This window comes from Pagrus pagrus (assembly GCF_965226575.1).
Source record: "Pagrus pagrus genome assembly, chromosome: 11".
NCBI lineage: Eukaryota > Metazoa > Chordata > Actinopteri > Spariformes > Sparidae > Pagrus > Pagrus pagrus.
The window spans coordinates 8,306,871-8,324,576 of NC_140195.1; the positions used below are offsets into that span (position 1 = coordinate 8,306,871).

Genomic DNA, 17,706 nt, shown 5'->3' on the forward strand with positions numbered 1-17,706 from the left:
CCAGGACAGCGGCCCCCTGAGCTGCAGACAGACTGTCTGGGAGCCTGACGGTGCAGCATAAACCTGATTCACAACACCCAACCAGGCGTACGGTCAGAGTTGCTGTAAAGAAAAAAGGGTTTTGTCGATCTATCAAGTAGTGAATGTTGTGAATTTTATAAAGAAGGAGATGATATGTGTGATTTTGGATTAGGAGCAGAATCGACCCAAAAAAATCTTCTAGCTGCTGAAAAACAAGTCAGACTGATTAAGTGGTTTGGGTCATCACAGGATTTCAGCTAATTGAACTTCAGATGAAGCTAATGGGATCAACTCACTGCTAATGGAGGCTGGCATCAAGTGGATTAATGCACAAAGACACAAAGTTAAGTCGGAGTGAAAGACAGGAAAGTATCATAACACTCAGTCAACAGCATTAAGTTCAGTTACAGTCAATTTAGACATAGTTTAAAATAAGTGAGGAACTCACCATGTAATGCAGGTCGTCGAAGCCGTTCAGGAGTAGTTTGCTCTCGTACTGCGGCAGCCCCACGTGCTCCAGCCAGTCCCCCACAGGCTGGTCCAGCAGCCGGCCGGCAGCACCTGCTGACAGGGGAAAGCGCTTCAGGAGGGAGAAACCTTTCAGCCGGTAGCAGCGGCACTCTGAGGATGAGACGTGGCATTGCCACATCATTCTCGGCCAGCAGAGCCGAGCGCACCAGCAGCAGGAAGGCGGCGGAGACAGTGTTCTCTGCGGATGGGGCGTCAGCTCCCGCAGGGCAGCGGGGGCTGAACCACAGTCACCCAAGATGGAGTCAAGTACCCCTGATCTCAGGGGTGACGGGGCTGATACAAGGGGTAATGAGCTGGTGGACTACCAGCTAATATCAACAAGATTCCTCGCTATGATACTCAACCAAACCTGCATTTATATCAACAAGGTGCTGCCTAACTTTACTCTTACAAATGTAACAAAACAGTCAAAAAGTCAAAATGTCCCATGAGAGGAGGTAGCATGTTATGTCCAAAAGTAAAAGCTTGCAGCTGATGTAATTAGGCTTTTGCTTTGTTATGAAGATAAAGTCAGAGAGGTCAGAGAGGAGAGCAGCAGGTAATGATGGCGGAAGATTTTCTTCAACCATGAGGAAACTTCTTTGGAAACTTGTAGCCAAGAAGCAGGAGAGTTAAAAACCAAACAGACTCATCCCTGATTCACAAGTCACAGATCCAACCTACTCAGCATATAATCCAGCACGTACAATCCAGACAGGAATCTGCTTTGAGAACATGAAAAGAAGACAGACAGAAACCTGCGACGTGAGCTGAGATTGATTGCAGAAAGAAGCTGCACTGACGGCTGTCAGCAGCCTGAGCCAGGGGGAGGCTAACCTGTGCAAGGACAGATGACTGCCTCTGCTCCTGTGAACATCCTGGTATGTTTTAACTCACTTTTGAAGCTCAAAACACATATTTTCTACAGTGGGGAATCAGTTATTACACCTTTAACTCATAATCCGACGAGAGCATCTCACACACAGGTAGACGTCAACAGAGTAAATCATTTTTCCTGCTCATAGGAAAGAGTTGCATATCAGCTAGCCACATGAAGAAAGCTGGCCATTTACAGCAACATCATAACATGACATTAATGAGCAAAATGCACATTTTAAAGCTTCTTCATCCCCTTGTTAAAGCTCTCATCATCTATTCATCCTGTTTCCTGTTGATTCCCACGTCATACATCCCATTTGGTCACTCCAGACGTTTGAAATATAATCAAGGCAAAAGACAAATCCAGTCCAGGATCCAATCAGATACTTCAAAGAGCACTTAAGTATTAGCTGGCCCACAGCATGGACTCCTCTGCGGACAAGAGAGTGTTAAAAATGTCGCTCGTCAGTCTGTGAGATGCTTCCAGCAGCAGCAGCCACTGCTAAAATCCTGTAGTCCTGTCATCCACTCCAGGCTGAGGAGCGGACCACCTAATCCTACAGATGCCGAGGTGGCGTCCTTCTATTGTCCTGGCTGTTCACAGATCTGCTGCCTGCAATTCCTCTCTCCTCCCTTTACTCATTCTCTCTCTCTCCCCTCCCTCCCTCCCTCCCTCCCTCCCTCTCTCTCCTCTCTGAAACACTGCAGGTGGCTGCTCTTTGTCAGCGCGAGCTGCTGTTTCAGCGACATACATCCCACCCCTCATTTACTTGAAAGTTTCTGCAGCTTCTGAATTTCAGTCTTTTCATTTCTCGCAGCTTTTTTTCCACCCTCCTCCGCCGCGTGCCTTTCACTCTGATGAAGTCGATCAGCGGAGAGGAGAAAAGTACAAGAGACCGCAGGCGCAGAGCCAATCAGCTGGAGACATCACTGTTCTCCAGTCATCACTAAGAAGAGGCAAACACTGGACTGAATCAGAGACGAGGGGGGAGTGACGTGATGCAGCCTCTCATATCTCCAGCGAGTCCTTTGATGGCCTCTTGACAGCAGCCTAGTTGAGACGGAGCTGTGGGCAATGACGGCTGCGAGACTGAGGCTCACATTCACAGAGGAGTGGATTCAGACTTAGAGCATGTGATGGGGCGCTAACTACTTCACTGCAGTGGTCTCAGCTTTCCTCGAGTCTACCAAGCAAAATGAGCTCATCCCCTGACATGCGTGCTGGTTAATATTTAAACAGCTCACTCCAGTGCAGGGCATAACAAACACCGGGTGGGGGTAAAAGAAGAAGACGGACAAGTTTGTGCAAAGGCCCACTGTAGTGATTTTACTGCATTGCTCAAAGATATTAAAGTGTAAACTGGAGGTGAATGTTGAATAATGTGAAAGCTGAAGGGAAGGAGTCGATTGTTCGGGTCTGCTGCTACAGTCCCAGAGCATCATCCATCAACCCTGACGACAGGCGTTTGAAAAGAATAACAGGAGAGCAGGTACAGAATCCTGAACACAAAGACATTACGTTACAGAGCGGGAAGCTAGATCCAATAACGGGTCTCTAAGGTTGAATTCTCTATTTCTCTCTTGTCACAACGCTGTGTTTATGCTCTGGTTAGGTTGAGGCAAAAAAACCCAACTTTGTTAGGTTTAGGAAAGCATTGTGGTTTTTGCTAGGGTAAACTTTATTCTGGGGACCCAAGTACAAGTGTCAGGACAATACCAGCAATTAGTTCTACCAAAAACATGCTTCGTTCAGCAAATTTATTTGGCGAACCAAATAAAATCTTTTGCGTCTCTGGGAGTGACTGCTGTAGGGTGTCCTGCTCTTAAAAATAAAAACACACCTGATAGTTTCCAAGGAAGGTTCAGAGACCAACACTTCCAGCAGGCCTGGCCCCTTCAGAGCAAAATGAATCCACTGGGTCTCCTCTCTGTTCTCTACGCCGCAGGATGATTGTCTTATCTTTTCTCTGTAGCTTCTAATGTCGGCTCTATTAAAACAGACCGACTGTCTACCTGTTTGTACCCAGTATTCTGTTGTTAACTGAATCGCAATTTGTTTTCTGTCACTGACCATGTTGCCTAGGCACCTGTTTGATTTCCCTTGAGGGCGCCGATACGGATCAATTAACTTAAAGGAAGAGTACAAGCAGGTACGGCGTACAATACAAAGCATGAGGTATGGGTCTACCACAGGTCCCTGTAGCCATAAACCCCTCTGCACTCTATACCTAAAAAGGCGAGGCTTTGAAGAAACGCAGGCCAATAATTATGTTGTAAATCTGCCCACTGAAATCTCTGCCTACAGCCAAATGTGTAATTTAGTGTTTTTACATAAAAACCTGGAGATAAATAATGCAGCGGCGGAAACATTTATTACAGATGTGAGAAAAATCAGCACTAAGTGTAAAAGAAAAACGGCCGAGTTCACTCTTCTCCCGTCACACTTTTCATCCATAAATAATTTACATTTGATATAAGACTCAACTTCTAATCAAAATCTAACAGCATTTAAAAAAGGCGGTGATGATGGCACTCTACCTGGTGTAGCGTATTGCTGATCCCTGGAAAAATCGATGCCAGCGCCGATCAGCGTCATGATCTTCTCGATCTGCGGACGGGAACAGAAGAGAGAGATGAGAACACGGAGGGGCCATCGCGGTCGAGCCTCCACCAGAAATGACCCCCATGCCTTAAAAACAATAAACCACCGAATGTTACAGTCACCCTGCAAAAGCAAATGAGCATTAAGGGCACCTTCAGCGAGAGGACGGTCAGTTGTTTCACGGTGCTTTTATAAGAAGAGGCATAAATAAAACATTTTAAGGCCATCTTAAACAACTGCACCATGGCTGATTGCCTTCACATCTCATTTACGGCACCAGCATCGCAGTCGCTTCTATTGTCTTTTAACTGCAGGTAGCAGCGTCTCATCTCATTTACAGAGACGTCCTCATCTCACTCCTGATGTAAACGATCACAAAGAAAGAAAAAGCTTTGTCGAGGCAATCAGGCTAACAGAAAAAGGTAGAGAAAAGGTGTCAGATGATTCATGCTTTTCATGTGTTTATGAAGCAGGTTAAACTATCTGTGTCATGTTTGCTCCAATGATAATCACCTATTGTGTCAAAGCAACCGAGGCACTAAATACAGAGCACAGGAAGAGTTAAAGAAGCCCAGACTCCCATGTTCTCGTGCAGTAAAGTCATGCATCTCTACAGAAAGCGCGTGAACGTTACGAGGGTTGTCATTCACATGCGGACATACACAATCAGACGGCTATCTTCCCTTTCAAATGCATTCATAAGGCCGCTGAGCTGCAACACCTATCACATCACAGAAATGTGGCTCCCCCTTTCAACACATCCAGTATGCACAGACATTGGGGGAATGAAGGTAAAGGCTGACAGTGCCGAGATACTGTCACTCCAACTCTAGCTATCTGTATTGTGCCTTGCTGGAAATATTTTATCTGAAAGTGATTGTCTCACCACCGGGTACAGAGTCCTGGCTGATGCCCTAAAAGCCTCCAGACAGGTTATATGTCCCCATTAGTGTAATAATTTAAAGGCAATAAAGTGCCATCAGGAGACCATCAATTCTGCACGTGATTATTCAGTGTTTAGAGGAGAAACGTCAGTCAGAGGAGCAGCGGACTGAAATCTACCTTTGAAAAATGACGCTGCTTTCAGACTGGATAGTTAATAGCAGATTAAAGCTTCTAGACTTACTTAGAAAGAAGAAATGAATAATCACTGAGATTATATCATTCCAAAAAGGTCCACGAAACCTGAAAGGATCCCGTCTACCTCTACAAAGAATGCCCCAGGAGAGGACAGAGCCAAACACCCCCCCAAAAAAAGGACCAAGAGGTATTTATTCATATGAAGGAGGACGTCTTACGCTGTCAACGGAATTAGATCTTCGTGGTACTGTGGTGGAAGAAGTCGTCGGTGTCTGCTAAGAGAAAGTTCAGGGTTTTTGTTTTTGTGCACCTGTCTACACATTAACAGGATTTTGGATCCCTCACCCTGTTAAATGTAACTTCAACATTTCATAAAGTCCCAAAGTTATCTTTTAAAACATGTTTTCGAGCAAGGAAAGGAGGAGAGTAGAGGTGTGAGGCACAGAGCAGAGGAGGAGCACAGTTATCCATCTGTCCAGTGCTATCTCTCCATACTGTTGATCACAATACTGCATATTGACCAGATGGCAGACAACCTCCATCATTCAGCACCACCTGTTCGCTACATCATCGTCATTAAACATGAATGAATTGGCAGAATTTCTCCTACCTGAGCAAGGAGCCAGATGAGTCAGCAAAAATATGTGTCTACTGTTTGTATTGGAGTGTCTCTGCATGTGTCAGGTTTTTGTTTTTGGCGCTTTTAGAGAAGACGAAACAATGAAGATGCAGATAATTATTATTATTACGTTATTTTAGAGTTCTCCAGTAGCAAGACATTTTCTTGGTACCAAAACCAGGCAGATGTTGGATAAACAGCTGGACGACAGGGGAGGCCTGGCTCAACGGCTGAAGAATAACGGGTGATGCCGAGTTGGTGGTGTCTTAATGTGGGAGTGGGTTTAGGAGATTACCAGGTTTTGCCACTTGGGGACAGTGTAAACAAGCTATGAGCACAAGATCATCACCTTTTAAGTTGAACAGTTGCTTATTTTCACATCCAACAGTTACACAGCAACATTATCATTCGTTTGGAGTCGTGTTTCAGGCCACCTGATGGATGTCGGTTTAATATTCTCTCTCTTTTAGCTCCGTTTTGGTCTGTTTTGGTATCTTTCGCTGCAAAAAGCTCCACTATGCTCACTATGTCCGTTTGCCCTTTGGTCCAAGACTTGATTACAAAGCGGGAATTATACAGTAGTTGTCACTGAATTCAGCTTCCTGCTGTAGAAGAAAATGTCAAGTGAAAACAGTAAATTTACAGAGTTGACAGCTAAAAAATGATCTCAAACTCATTCCCACGACTGGTCCTGTTCCAGTGTCAAACCGTTTCCACTTGATCGTTCGATTCCGCTATTTCAAATCGATTATAGCCACTTTAAAAATGAATAGTGAGACATTTTTCTGAAGTTACTGCAAATAAATAGCTGACATGTTTCCAGCAAATTGCAAAGGAAAAACTCAAACCGCATCCTCAATGGCTTCTTAAAGTGTGCTCAGCCAGGCATCGCTTTTCTGTTTTGAATTCATTACAAAGTCTCAACACGATGCGTTTCTGTTGCTCTCGTAATAACCTGAATTATTAGGCCTCACCAGGACAAAGCCAATTACAAAGCCGCTGATGAACACTGGTATTAATCAGGGGTCCAGTATGTGTGCTCATACACCGACAGAGCTGCTGGAGCTCCTGTGATAATGAGGACCGGGACAGTGCTCTCATCGCATAAAGAGGCCTAAGTCCGTACTACAGGGAGGATAATGCTCCCGTCAGTGCAGAGCAGAAGGGAGCTGTGATCTCGCTGTGACATGCAATTCAACTGGCAAGTTATATCTTTAGCTCGCAGGAGACGAGACATGCGTACGTACTTTAACGCTGAAGCAGAGGTTCATCTGCAACAACCTCAGGGTACCTTTCTGAACGTGTCGAGCCACAGCGAATAAGAGGAGATAAACGCACTCACGCTGCAGGTAAGGTCACCGTACCAAACTTTTTAATTCATGGACGCAAGAACAAAAGCACCATGGCGGCATTCAGTCTTGGTGTATCGGCGTCACTTGTCCAGCATAATGGAAAAGGGAACAGGAGCTGGTCCGAGGAGATTTAGAAGCAGCTACCGTGAAAGGCAGGTGTGATATAGTGTTGGGACTGGGTAAATATATCCTTATCAGGGGATACAGCCCAGTGATTTCCTCAAGGTAAAACACATTCATAACAAGAGAAAGCCTCCGAATTTCATGGTCGCGGACTAAGAAGCTCGATGCCATGAGAATTAATAGAGGAGAGAGGGAGAGGAATGTGTTTTTGTGCAGGCAGGATCGAATCAATACGAGAGACCTGAAATGGAGAGGCGTCCATTGTGAGATGGACTCGCTATGAGCGAGGCGATACAATGAGGAGGGTCAGAAGTCAGCGGCGAGGTGGAGGGTCAACAGCTGAAGTGCTGGCAGCGGGGAGAGATGGTCAGAGCGAGATTAAAGACACATGAACCCATTTATCAAGCTTCTCACAGCAGGACCGCTGCTCCGGGACGACCAAGCAGAAGAACTTGACAGCTATTTCACTGCGATTCTGAAGACACGAAAGTAAGCCATGGGAATCTCGAACAAAAGCTAAGAATGGGTGGTGGGGGAGCTGAAGGACGCCTGGCAGGGCTTGTTCAGGGTGAAAACAAAAGGCTGCAGCAGAGAGAGTGTGCCCAGACCACCGGCCTCAAATTGGCGTGCTGGCACCAAAACAAAGGTTGGATGAAAACTATGAACAACTCAATGGCATCAAGGGGAACACAAGTGCAGCACCGTCTAGAGCAGGTGCCAACACCTCAATGCCACAGTGGGACAAAGCACTGTCAGCACTCCGATCAAAACATCCTCCTGAAATAGCCCAATGTCATGCCTGTGTTGTCCCTCCACACAACTTTAAAACTCTGCAAACTCATCCCCAAAGGATGTGGAAATATATATATATCCCTTCTAATAAGTTCAAACAGGTTGAAATCCTTTTGTAGAACTTGAACAGAAAAGAAAAATGACATCCCTTCCCTCCAGTGACCAGACTAGGAACAAACCAAGTAGCGGCTGCATGTCTCAGCCCCCCGTGGCTCTCCTGTGTTTTCCCCCTGGTGAGGATTAGAGAATAGATTTCCCCCGCTGGCTGCACCGGGCCGTGACACACACACCCACAGTTTGGTTTGATCTCAGCAGGTCTAAAAAACACCAGACTTTGCCGTGACAAACAGCGATGCCACTTTTCTCCTCAAAGAAAATTTAAAAAAAGCCAACGCCAACTCTGAAACGAGTTCATGAACAAGGCAATGGAGGAAGGCGAAAAAAAGAAAAAGAACAAAGACATGCTGCGTGAATGTAAAATGCCACAGAGGATTAACTTTTTAGAGAATGCAGTCAAAAGTAGAAGGACAATGTTGAGGGAGAGGCTTAAAGCTTTCCCCCGTTCCATTGTGCTGTATTTAGCCAATAATGCTATCAGCGCATACCAATCGAACAGGCTTTACAAGACATATAATATCCAAAGAAATGCCGGAGAGCGTCAATTATTTCCCCATTCAATTCGTTCATGGCAGGTAGACAAGATTAATGAGCCTCCGGTGGAGCTGCTGCCTGAAAGGGAATCAATACTCACAAAAGCTGGTTTCATAGTGGCTACTTGATCTGTGGAGTGCGACTCGAAAATGAAGTTAAGAGTGAAACGGGGGCTGAGGATGGCGGCCCTCTCCTTCCTGTCTACAGCCTTCTGTCTCCCTTTCTCTCCTCCCATCTGTGGAGCTCAGTTTGCTAGCCCACACAATGTGCCCCCTGGATTGTCATCTTCAGTCTGATCCCGAGGACCACGACCAACCCCGCATTAGCATGCGCTTTACACACCAGCACACACCCAGCACAAAACACACACACACACACACACACACACTCGGAGCTCCTTAAATGGAGGGATGCATAGGCCAAAACCTCATGCAAGTCAAATCTCCTTGTCTTGAAACCAGTGTATGCAAGGGTGTGTGTAAAAAGGAGGAGGAGGAGGAGGAGAGGGGGTGAAGGAGTAACAGATAGGGAGAGAAAAGGGATGAGGGTTTGAGAATATTCAGCAAGCCAGATTTTAAAGAAGAAAAAGATGTTTTTTTGAAAGGGCTGTGTGTGTGTGCGTAAGGGGGCGGGTTCGGTAATGTCCTGGGACCCCTCGTCCAAATGCTGTCACACAGCTCAGTAGAGTATTCCGGGGCAGCCAGTCGTGACCGGCAAGATGGCCGATGCTACAGAAAACACTGTGGAAGGAGCAACACAAGGAGAAGGCAGAGGGAGCGAAGGGAGACGGGCGTTTTTTTTCATTTTTCAGAGGGCACTCCCGACATCATTAAGGAGAGTGCAGGCTGGGTTACACCCAATCAAACTTTAACTACTCTCCGCCGCACACTCCCTCTTCATTTGCTATGCACTTTACATCGGGCGGTGTGAATATTTCCATTTCAAGCAAACGCAGGCTTATTCCCTGAAAGGAAGAGGAGAAGAAAGATTCAAGGCTCTTTTCCCCTTTTGCTTTGGGCACAGCACTCCCGGGCATCTATTCAGGCGAGAAGAAGTAGTCTTTCCGAGTTCATTAACATTAACTATGGCAGCGAAATTGGACAAAAGAAATCACCCTTCAAAAAAGTGACACAGGCTTCAAGAATCCAACCGAGGCTTATTATAAACATCTCAACTGATTCAGAAATACCTGAGAAATAGTCAACTAATGCTAAATCGTGTAATCATTGCAATTAGAAAAGCAAATCCGAGATGCCAAAAATGAGAATCTATCCGCTTGGCTGACGGGGAGCGTGACAAGGAGCATGTACATGCATGAGATCCGTCGATGTAGAGTTCATGGTTTGCAGGCTCCTCTGGGAGGGAGAATCGCAATTTATTCTGTCCTGACAACCGGAGCGAATTCACACATTTTCAAGGTCAAAAGCATTGTTAGTAATATCCCGAAACAACCCAATTTTGTGGCTGACAGACCGGAGAGTAAATAAAAATGACCTCCCACGAGATGAATGAATAATTAAGGATGAATTGTGATGCACTTTGCCAGTAGCCTACTTTAGGAGCTCAAAGAAGAACTTAAATCTGGCCGGTTTACTCGGTAACACACATTTGTATACAGTGAATGAGGCCATTGCCTGAAGAGTATCTCGCTTTCACTGATAAGGTCTCTTCTTCTGTTCAAGGCCAATAATGCAGCCTGTTCTCCCGCCACATGGGAGGCCACATGCTTGTGCAAGAGGACAGCGATACCTTCTGTTTTGCCCCTTTTTTTTTTCTTTTACAACAAGATCAGTTCTCGAGTCTACTCAGTTCATCTGTACAGAATCCCCAGGAGGAGACAACAGAAGAGCTACAGGATTATTACAGCCTGCTGAGGGCATCGGGGAAGAGCAGCGATCTCCAATAACCGAGTAATGTCATGCCTTCCTTGATCCTGTTACGCTCTCAGAGGCCACATCCTTCAGATACAGTCAGAGGAGGTGAGGTGTTCGTTAACTGGATAATTAGACTGTACAGCGCCCTGCCTGCGACCACGACATCTGAAAGGGGAATTTAAAAGATTTGAGAAGACAAAATGTTCCTTTTCGTTGACCTCATCACCCACTCCCTTCTTTCGGCAATGTTTCAGGAGCAGCGTCATAACTTTCCTCTATGTCTCTATACTATTATTAAGTTAAAACCATTGAGATTCTTACATTTAATTAAAGCAATAAATAAAGAATAATAATAATAATAATAATAATAATAATAATAATAATAATAATAAGACCACATGTTGAGATTTGTAATTATATGTGACCAGTAAATCATGCAGGTCAATATCAGCTTATTACAGATATATAAGCTGGTGGTAACAGAAATGTCCAACTAGGTTTGAGTTAATGAAGTGTCACCATTCCTTAGTTTGTCCAGCAGAGAGCACTGACATATTAATATTTTAACAGTAAAAGGACCAGCTTAGTCTGTAACTGGGTCACAAGTCTTTTAAAAAACAAAGCTAAGGGATCCTTATCATGATTTGTTTAATCAGAGCCCGACTGATATTTTTGTGTATTAGGGAGTAAAAAATTCTGATATTAATTTATCAGCCGACATTTATTGCACTGATCCCTCAAATGTGGTTATCAAACACTTGGGACAAATACTCTGTATGTACTGGTAGGTACTATATGAAAGCCCTGTAGTGTTCTACATCTGGTGATCCACTTTCCATTGTATGTCTCATCTAAATTGTTTTCTCTCGTGTGTTTATAATTTAAGAACAGGTGGAAAAAAAGGTGTTTTGACAGGATTATCTTTACAGTTCCATGAAGTTTGGCTTCCCTTGCCCCTCAGGGCTTCCGTAGTACTGAGATCCAGCAATGATATTGCTTACACTATAACAGAGGTCAGTTATTTACCGTGGAACTGCAGACAGAGCGGCAGTAACTTCTAGAGTCACACACTTCCTTCAATTTTCAGTGAGTGTCCCCTTGGCAGACTTTGACAAAACTATAAACTGAAGTTATGTTGTTGGTGTTTGCTCTCGTCTGGCAGAGCTGAAGCAGATCGAGGCGGGAACCTTTGTAGTTCTCACAGCTATAAAACACCACAAACAAGGTAGCGCCGACTGTACACAAGAAAGAATGAGTCACGCTGCCAATGTGTTTCGCTTCGCCTTCAGGCCAGAAAAGTGTTTTGAACTTTGACGAGCTCCTTGAGAGGCCCTGTGTGCTGGCTGCTCCCTCTCCACCTGAGCGTTGACAGGAGTATTTCCAGACAGGACAAACATCGGGCCAATTTGCTGTCATGCATAAATGCTCCTCAAAGACATTCTCCTCGACTACAGCCTCGTATGGCTGTTATCGTCCTCCGTCGGTGAGCACAGGACTGCGGCAGCAACAACACAACAGCTGGCACGGTTTATGGCTGCTCGTAAGTGAAATAAATAATAAAGTCGCACTTTTGCAGAAGAGATGAGTAAATGAGCTCGTTAGAGAAAAGATCCAGCAACAATGTCTGGTGAGGAGGTCATAGACATGTCGCTGCGATGAGAAATGCTGCAACAACAATGCATAATTTAGGTTTGTTGTGTCGACCCGATCACAGTTCAGACTGGGGAACAAATACAGTCACAAAAGCTAAAAACAAATCTCAGCACAGCGCAGTTGTACATCAATGCATCTGCCCTGCTCTGCCAGCCTCGTCATACCAGAGAGAGGTTAGCGAGGTGAACGCATAAGTGGAGGACTCCGACCACCTGCATGCAAGATATCGACCTCAAAGCTTCTATTAGCTCAGCTCACCGCCGCTTGTCTGATGGGGTCATGTAAAGGAACACTGGGCAGCAATATGATCTCCTCGCTCTGGAGAGGGGAGCATTAGCGGTGCTATCTGAGGCCATGATTTGCTCCGTCTGGCTTCATAAATGCAACGTGCGACTCGTCTCTCGTGGACTCGGCTGCACTAAGTTACAGCGGTGGAGGAAAGTTGTGATGTCTTAAACAGCAGAGGCGGAGCAAAAATATTAACAAGGTGGATCTTTATTTTCCCCTCAAAAACTACGTATAGACTTCGCTCCCAATCTGTGAGCTCAGTAACAGCTGTTTTATCGAATATGGGACTGGTTTGACATGTTGACTTAATGTACAGTCTATGGGTCAATTCAAGGTTCTGTGAGTGAAGTAAACTTATTTCATCTTGGCAACCCATAAAAATCTGTTTCAAATTTGGGGCGAGAGACAAGCAATCCACTTCATTTTCATTGACTTTTGTAAGCGCGAGTCAACTTTCCTTTAACCAGCTCAGTGCTACATCACATGTTTCATTGCTCTGATTGGTTGTAAGTCTATATTTAATTGCATCTGCAGGCATTCTGGTCTGCACCTGCTGATAACGTCTTTTGGAAATAGAAAATAATTTGCATTTTGCTTAGCTAGGTCAGTACAGACTCAAAAATACTCTCCAGTTATTTAGCTTTGTGATGACTTTCATTACTTATTATGTTGCTGTGTTTGGGCCGTGTCTCTGCATCAGCCTTTGGGCAGTGGGTTGTAGCCCCCCCCCCACATCCCAGAACAACTTTGAGTGACGTGTTTACAGGCCTCAAACGACAGATTGTCCTCAGTCTGTCTTTAACTGAGAAGCTTGGAGGATATCATTAATCGTAGTAGCAATAAGAGGATTGTAGTGGGAAAATGGTGAGAGAGCAGAAAGAGGAAACTATGTTAATTGGCTTGTATGACTGTATACCTCTGTTAACTCATTATCATATACTGTATGCTCCAATCTCAGTCTATAAATATTAATATAATGTTTGGAAAATGTGCTGACTAACTGTCTACACAAACTACAAAAAAGGGGATTTTTGAGAAAACTTTTTTCCTCAGAATAACCTTGTTCAGTGGTGTGTTTTCTGTGTTCTGTCTGTATGATGGGTTGTCTCCACAGAGACTCAGGTTGGTCTCTGAAGCCTTTGCCAGAGACGGAGACAACAGCTGAAGTGAGACAGATCTGCAGCCTGTATGTTCTCTCTGAATCTCAATTTTCAAATCTCTGTCTCTTGTCTTATTCCCTGAGCCTCTCAGCTGTTTCATCCCCATCGTCTTGTCTCCTCTAATCTCTTCGCTCTCGCTGTGGCTCGACTCAGCTCTTTATCTGCATCCCAGACAAAGCATTAACGTGCTGAATGGAGGGGTATATTTAGTCATGAATATCCAACATGATAACAAACACAACGGAGGATTGAGAAAATAAAGATAATCCCATTCCAAGTAAAACTTTATGTTTTTGGTGGAACGAAGGCAGCAAAATTAAAATGATGACAAAATGAACTTTACGAATCTAAATTCCTTCAATATTTACGTGTAAAAACACCTTTTTTTAACCCACCAGATCACTGTGTTTGCTGATTATTTATGTCTAAAACAAGGCAGTGCTCAACTTGCACAGCGCCTCCGTCAGGTGACCAGGTGGGCTTTAGGTTGACAGAGTTGTTTTCAGTCGATACTGAGGTTTCCATTTAATCGGTTTTGTAGATGTAGACAAATGCGTTGTGGTTTCAGCACAAGAACAACATGGCTTAGGCCTAACAAGAGGACACAAGAGGAATCCTAGACAATATGCTCATACAGCTGTATTTGTATACATGCTCTAAATCTACTGTTGAAACAAGACAGAGTGGAACATGTGCTGCAAGTCAAAATTCTTCTTCTCCTCTGTGTTAGTTGGCGGATCACTAACCGACTTTAAAGATGCATATCGCCACCTACTGTATCTGAGTGTGCAGATGCTGCACTTGTTAAGTGGGTTAAAGCATTTGGTTGCATGTTATCGGCTCTCTTTATCAGCTAGAATGTCACAAAACCGCTAAATAGCCGATAATATTGTACTACTACTTAGTTAATTTGTGCAGACCGATAAAAAGTATTTTCCTTGTCTTCCTGATATGAGCATCCGCTAAAAACATTGCAAAAGTCTGCCTGAAACACAATGAACACCATTTAACACCATGCATTCACATTCTGCATGTGAACAGACAGAACCCTGGATACTTGGGCCGTGCAGTCACAGCCTTTGGCCTACACTCATATAGTCATTGCAACGCTGAATAATTTTACCACATGTTGCATATTTTCTTCATATCTTGCAGGCCTAGCTTCAATATAGTTTAACATACAGTATGTTTTGTAACTTGTACTTTATTTTGTATGTTATGTTCCTATATGTGTAAAGTTCTTAAGTTTTTTATCCCATTATTCTTCCATATTCTGCTGAAACATCTTGCAGTTGATCTATTGAAGAAACTACTGCATTTTAATGTATTAAACACCTATAAAAACCTTTACATTAGTCATTTTTGACCTGTCGTCCACAGTATTACTTTGCACAGTGCATGCAACGGCTGAAGCGTCAAAAAGAAAACACATCTTCTTAAATAAGGTGAGAGCAAACACTAACCTCGTCCCATTCTGAGGTGAAAGATGGAGACTTCTCAAGCCTCTTCTTGCCAGTGCTACAGTTAGAAACAGACTCGCTACGGTTTCCCAGTCCTCCCTCCTCCTCACTAGGAGGCGACACGAGCAAGTCAGAGTCCGACTTGGAGAGGCTGCGTGCCAGCTTTAGGTCCCCGGGAGGCCTCATCCTAACACCAGACACTGCCCCGGCCCCCAAGTCCCTGGGCTCCTTGTTCACAGTTGCGTAAATTGCTTTTGGATCACAGTCTGTCAGGATGGCAGCCATGCTGGGACGGCTAGGTGGCGGCGCTGCTGCTGCAACTTCCTGCTTTACTTTGGTTTTGGGCTTTCTTGATTCTGGCTGGCCCTGGCCGGATGGCTGAACACCTGGAAGCCTGAAGGGCTCCTCGCGGCTGTCGAAGACCGGGGAGGATCCGTGCAGGAGGCCGGTGAACTGCTCCGGGACACCTGCTCCTTGATCCTGACTGAGCTGGGAGTTATCTAGAGAAAGAGAAAAAGAATGGGCAAAGTCAGCATAGAAAAAAGTAGTTTGTGAGCGCAGGAAAGTGGACTTCTAACTGAGGGGCAGATCCTGAGAGCAGGGCTAATAAGAAGCCGCCCACTCGAGCCCAGAAACAGATCTGTAATTGTTTCCTACCAGGGGTGACGGAGAGAAAAAGAGGGAGAGCAGAGAAGGAGCGAGGAGAAGGCGTTTGTTGGCTGGAGTAATAACAGAATTCCAAACGCAGCTTGCAGCAGTCTGACGTCTATCTGCTGCATGTAATTTGTAACAGGGAGTCGGAGCTCGTCATCCTCGTGAGCAGCTTCAGCTCACAGGCCCTTCTTTCCCAAAATGACACAACACACAAGAGTTTCCTCAAGATACCCAATAAACTTCCATACAAACACACAACAGAAAAATAAACAACAAGACTCACATACCGCCAAGAGGGGGGAAACTCACATCGGCTGCCTTCTCCAATGAAAACAACTCCTTAATGAGACGGACTGGCAAGAGCAATTAAAAACAATTAGATTTTCCTCCTCCCACTCCCTGAGGAATTACTGCCACCTAAGCCTCTTTTCTGCAATCAAATCAGCCACGGGATGACGACGCCTGGTCCTGCAGTTCCTCCGTTCGGTCGTGATGCGTGTTGTTGTCTGCCGTGTGACCAGCAGCACTCTGTGTTTTCTGGCTTCTAATTCTAGACCCTAATGGTGGCTCAGGAATGGAAATTTGAATCACCCTATCCTCCAGCAGCCAGACTCCTGATAATTAGCCGTGTGACACATGGTGAAGGAGTGTGTGTGTGTCGGATGTGTGTGTGTGGACCGTCTCTGCCAGGGTGACGGGGTCAGGGTGTTTGGTGACAGGGAATCTGGGGCAGTGACAGCGAAGGAAAAGTAGTGACCTGTTGCAGCACTTTGTTTGTCCTTCACAGAAGAGTTTCGGCCAACGTTGCTGCTGTGCCGGCTCTGGTATCTCTCAACCTGCTGTTCAAAGCCCGAAAACATCAAAAGAGCTGGCGGCGAAGGAGTCATATCTACAGAACATGAGGGGAGGAATGGCACGCTAACTCTCTGACTTCACCAAACTGCCCCATTACCATTTCAAGGGCAATTTCGATGTGCCAAGCAACGCCCTGAAACCTCCTTTCACACGTTTCTAAACACTTAAACATCTAGGAAAAGTGTGTGTGGGGGTGTTTGTGTGTGTAATCAGGGGTGAGTGAGTATACTTGAACGTATGTCAGGGCCACAGCCAAACACCCACCCTTCTCCCTGGCAGCTGGGGAGTGTGAACGCCCAATGAGCACATCCATGTGGTTCCAACAATCGCACATGGCGTTAACCCTTCGCCGAGACCAACCTCAACTCCCCGCTCAAACAGTTCTCCGGTGGAAAATGTGCACAGACACAATCTGTGTAAATGGATGAGGTCACCGCAGAGGTGCGGATGTGTGTTTCATTTGGCACCGACGGCTCCATATCTTAATAATGATGTCATGTTTACTGTGCAGACGCTGCAGTGCCGGCGCTGGCTGTCGCTCCAGCGTCCACACAGTTCAAGCACCAGCCTGTGGAAACTCTGCTCTGTTTTTATTGTAGATTCAAAGATGTTTTTAGCGCTACGTCATCCTCTGCACTATGTCAATAAAGGGCTAAAGGCCATATTATTGATATTTGGACATTTACAGTAAGCAAGTAAACAAATACCTCTATTGACAGGGCTGGTCAATAAAGAACAACAGTCCCTCCTGTTAGCTAGGACTGCAACGAATGTTTTCATTATCTATGTCAAACAACGTGAAAAAACATCTTCAGATTGCAGGTGTTTTACTTGAGTATTTCCATTTTCTACTACTTTGTACTTCTACTTCACTCCCTTTTTTTTGATAGCTTTAGTTACTAGTTACTTTGCAGATTTAAGGGCAGGACACCGAGTTAAAGTTAATTAATTAATTGGCAATCGGACACATCAAACACCGGTAATCAGTCTATCTCTAGACTAATCGATTATCATATTCACTGTATACACAACATTATGTGTAAGAGGAATCAAGTACAACTAAAACTGGTAACAACCACTCACAAACCAGTCAAATATGTTACTTTAAAGTTACAATTTGTAACATTTCTGCA

The 17,706-nt window shown here is 44.9% G+C and overlaps 1 protein-coding gene across 9 annotated transcripts in view; it reads right to left on the minus strand.

The window, feature by feature from the left end:
* LOC311265302 (ankyrin repeat and SAM domain-containing protein 1A) overlaps positions 1 to 17,706 on the minus strand; it is a 70,962-nt gene that overhangs the window by 17,692 nt on the left and 35,564 nt on the right. For 7 of the 9 annotated variants that reach the window (XM_084366804.1, XM_084366802.1, XM_084366806.1 and 4 more), the window contains 3 exons: positions 15,068 to 15,564; positions 3,949 to 4,018; positions 470 to 585 (listed from right to left, as the gene is read on the minus strand). In XM_084366804.1, the coding sequence (XP_084222930.1) occupies positions 470 to 585; positions 3,949 to 4,018; positions 15,068 to 15,564 (683 nt within the window). The remainder of the gene's footprint in view (positions 1 to 469; positions 586 to 3,948; positions 4,019 to 15,067; positions 15,565 to 17,706) is intronic. The other 2 variants (XM_084366803.1, XM_084366808.1) reach the window with 1 other exon arrangement.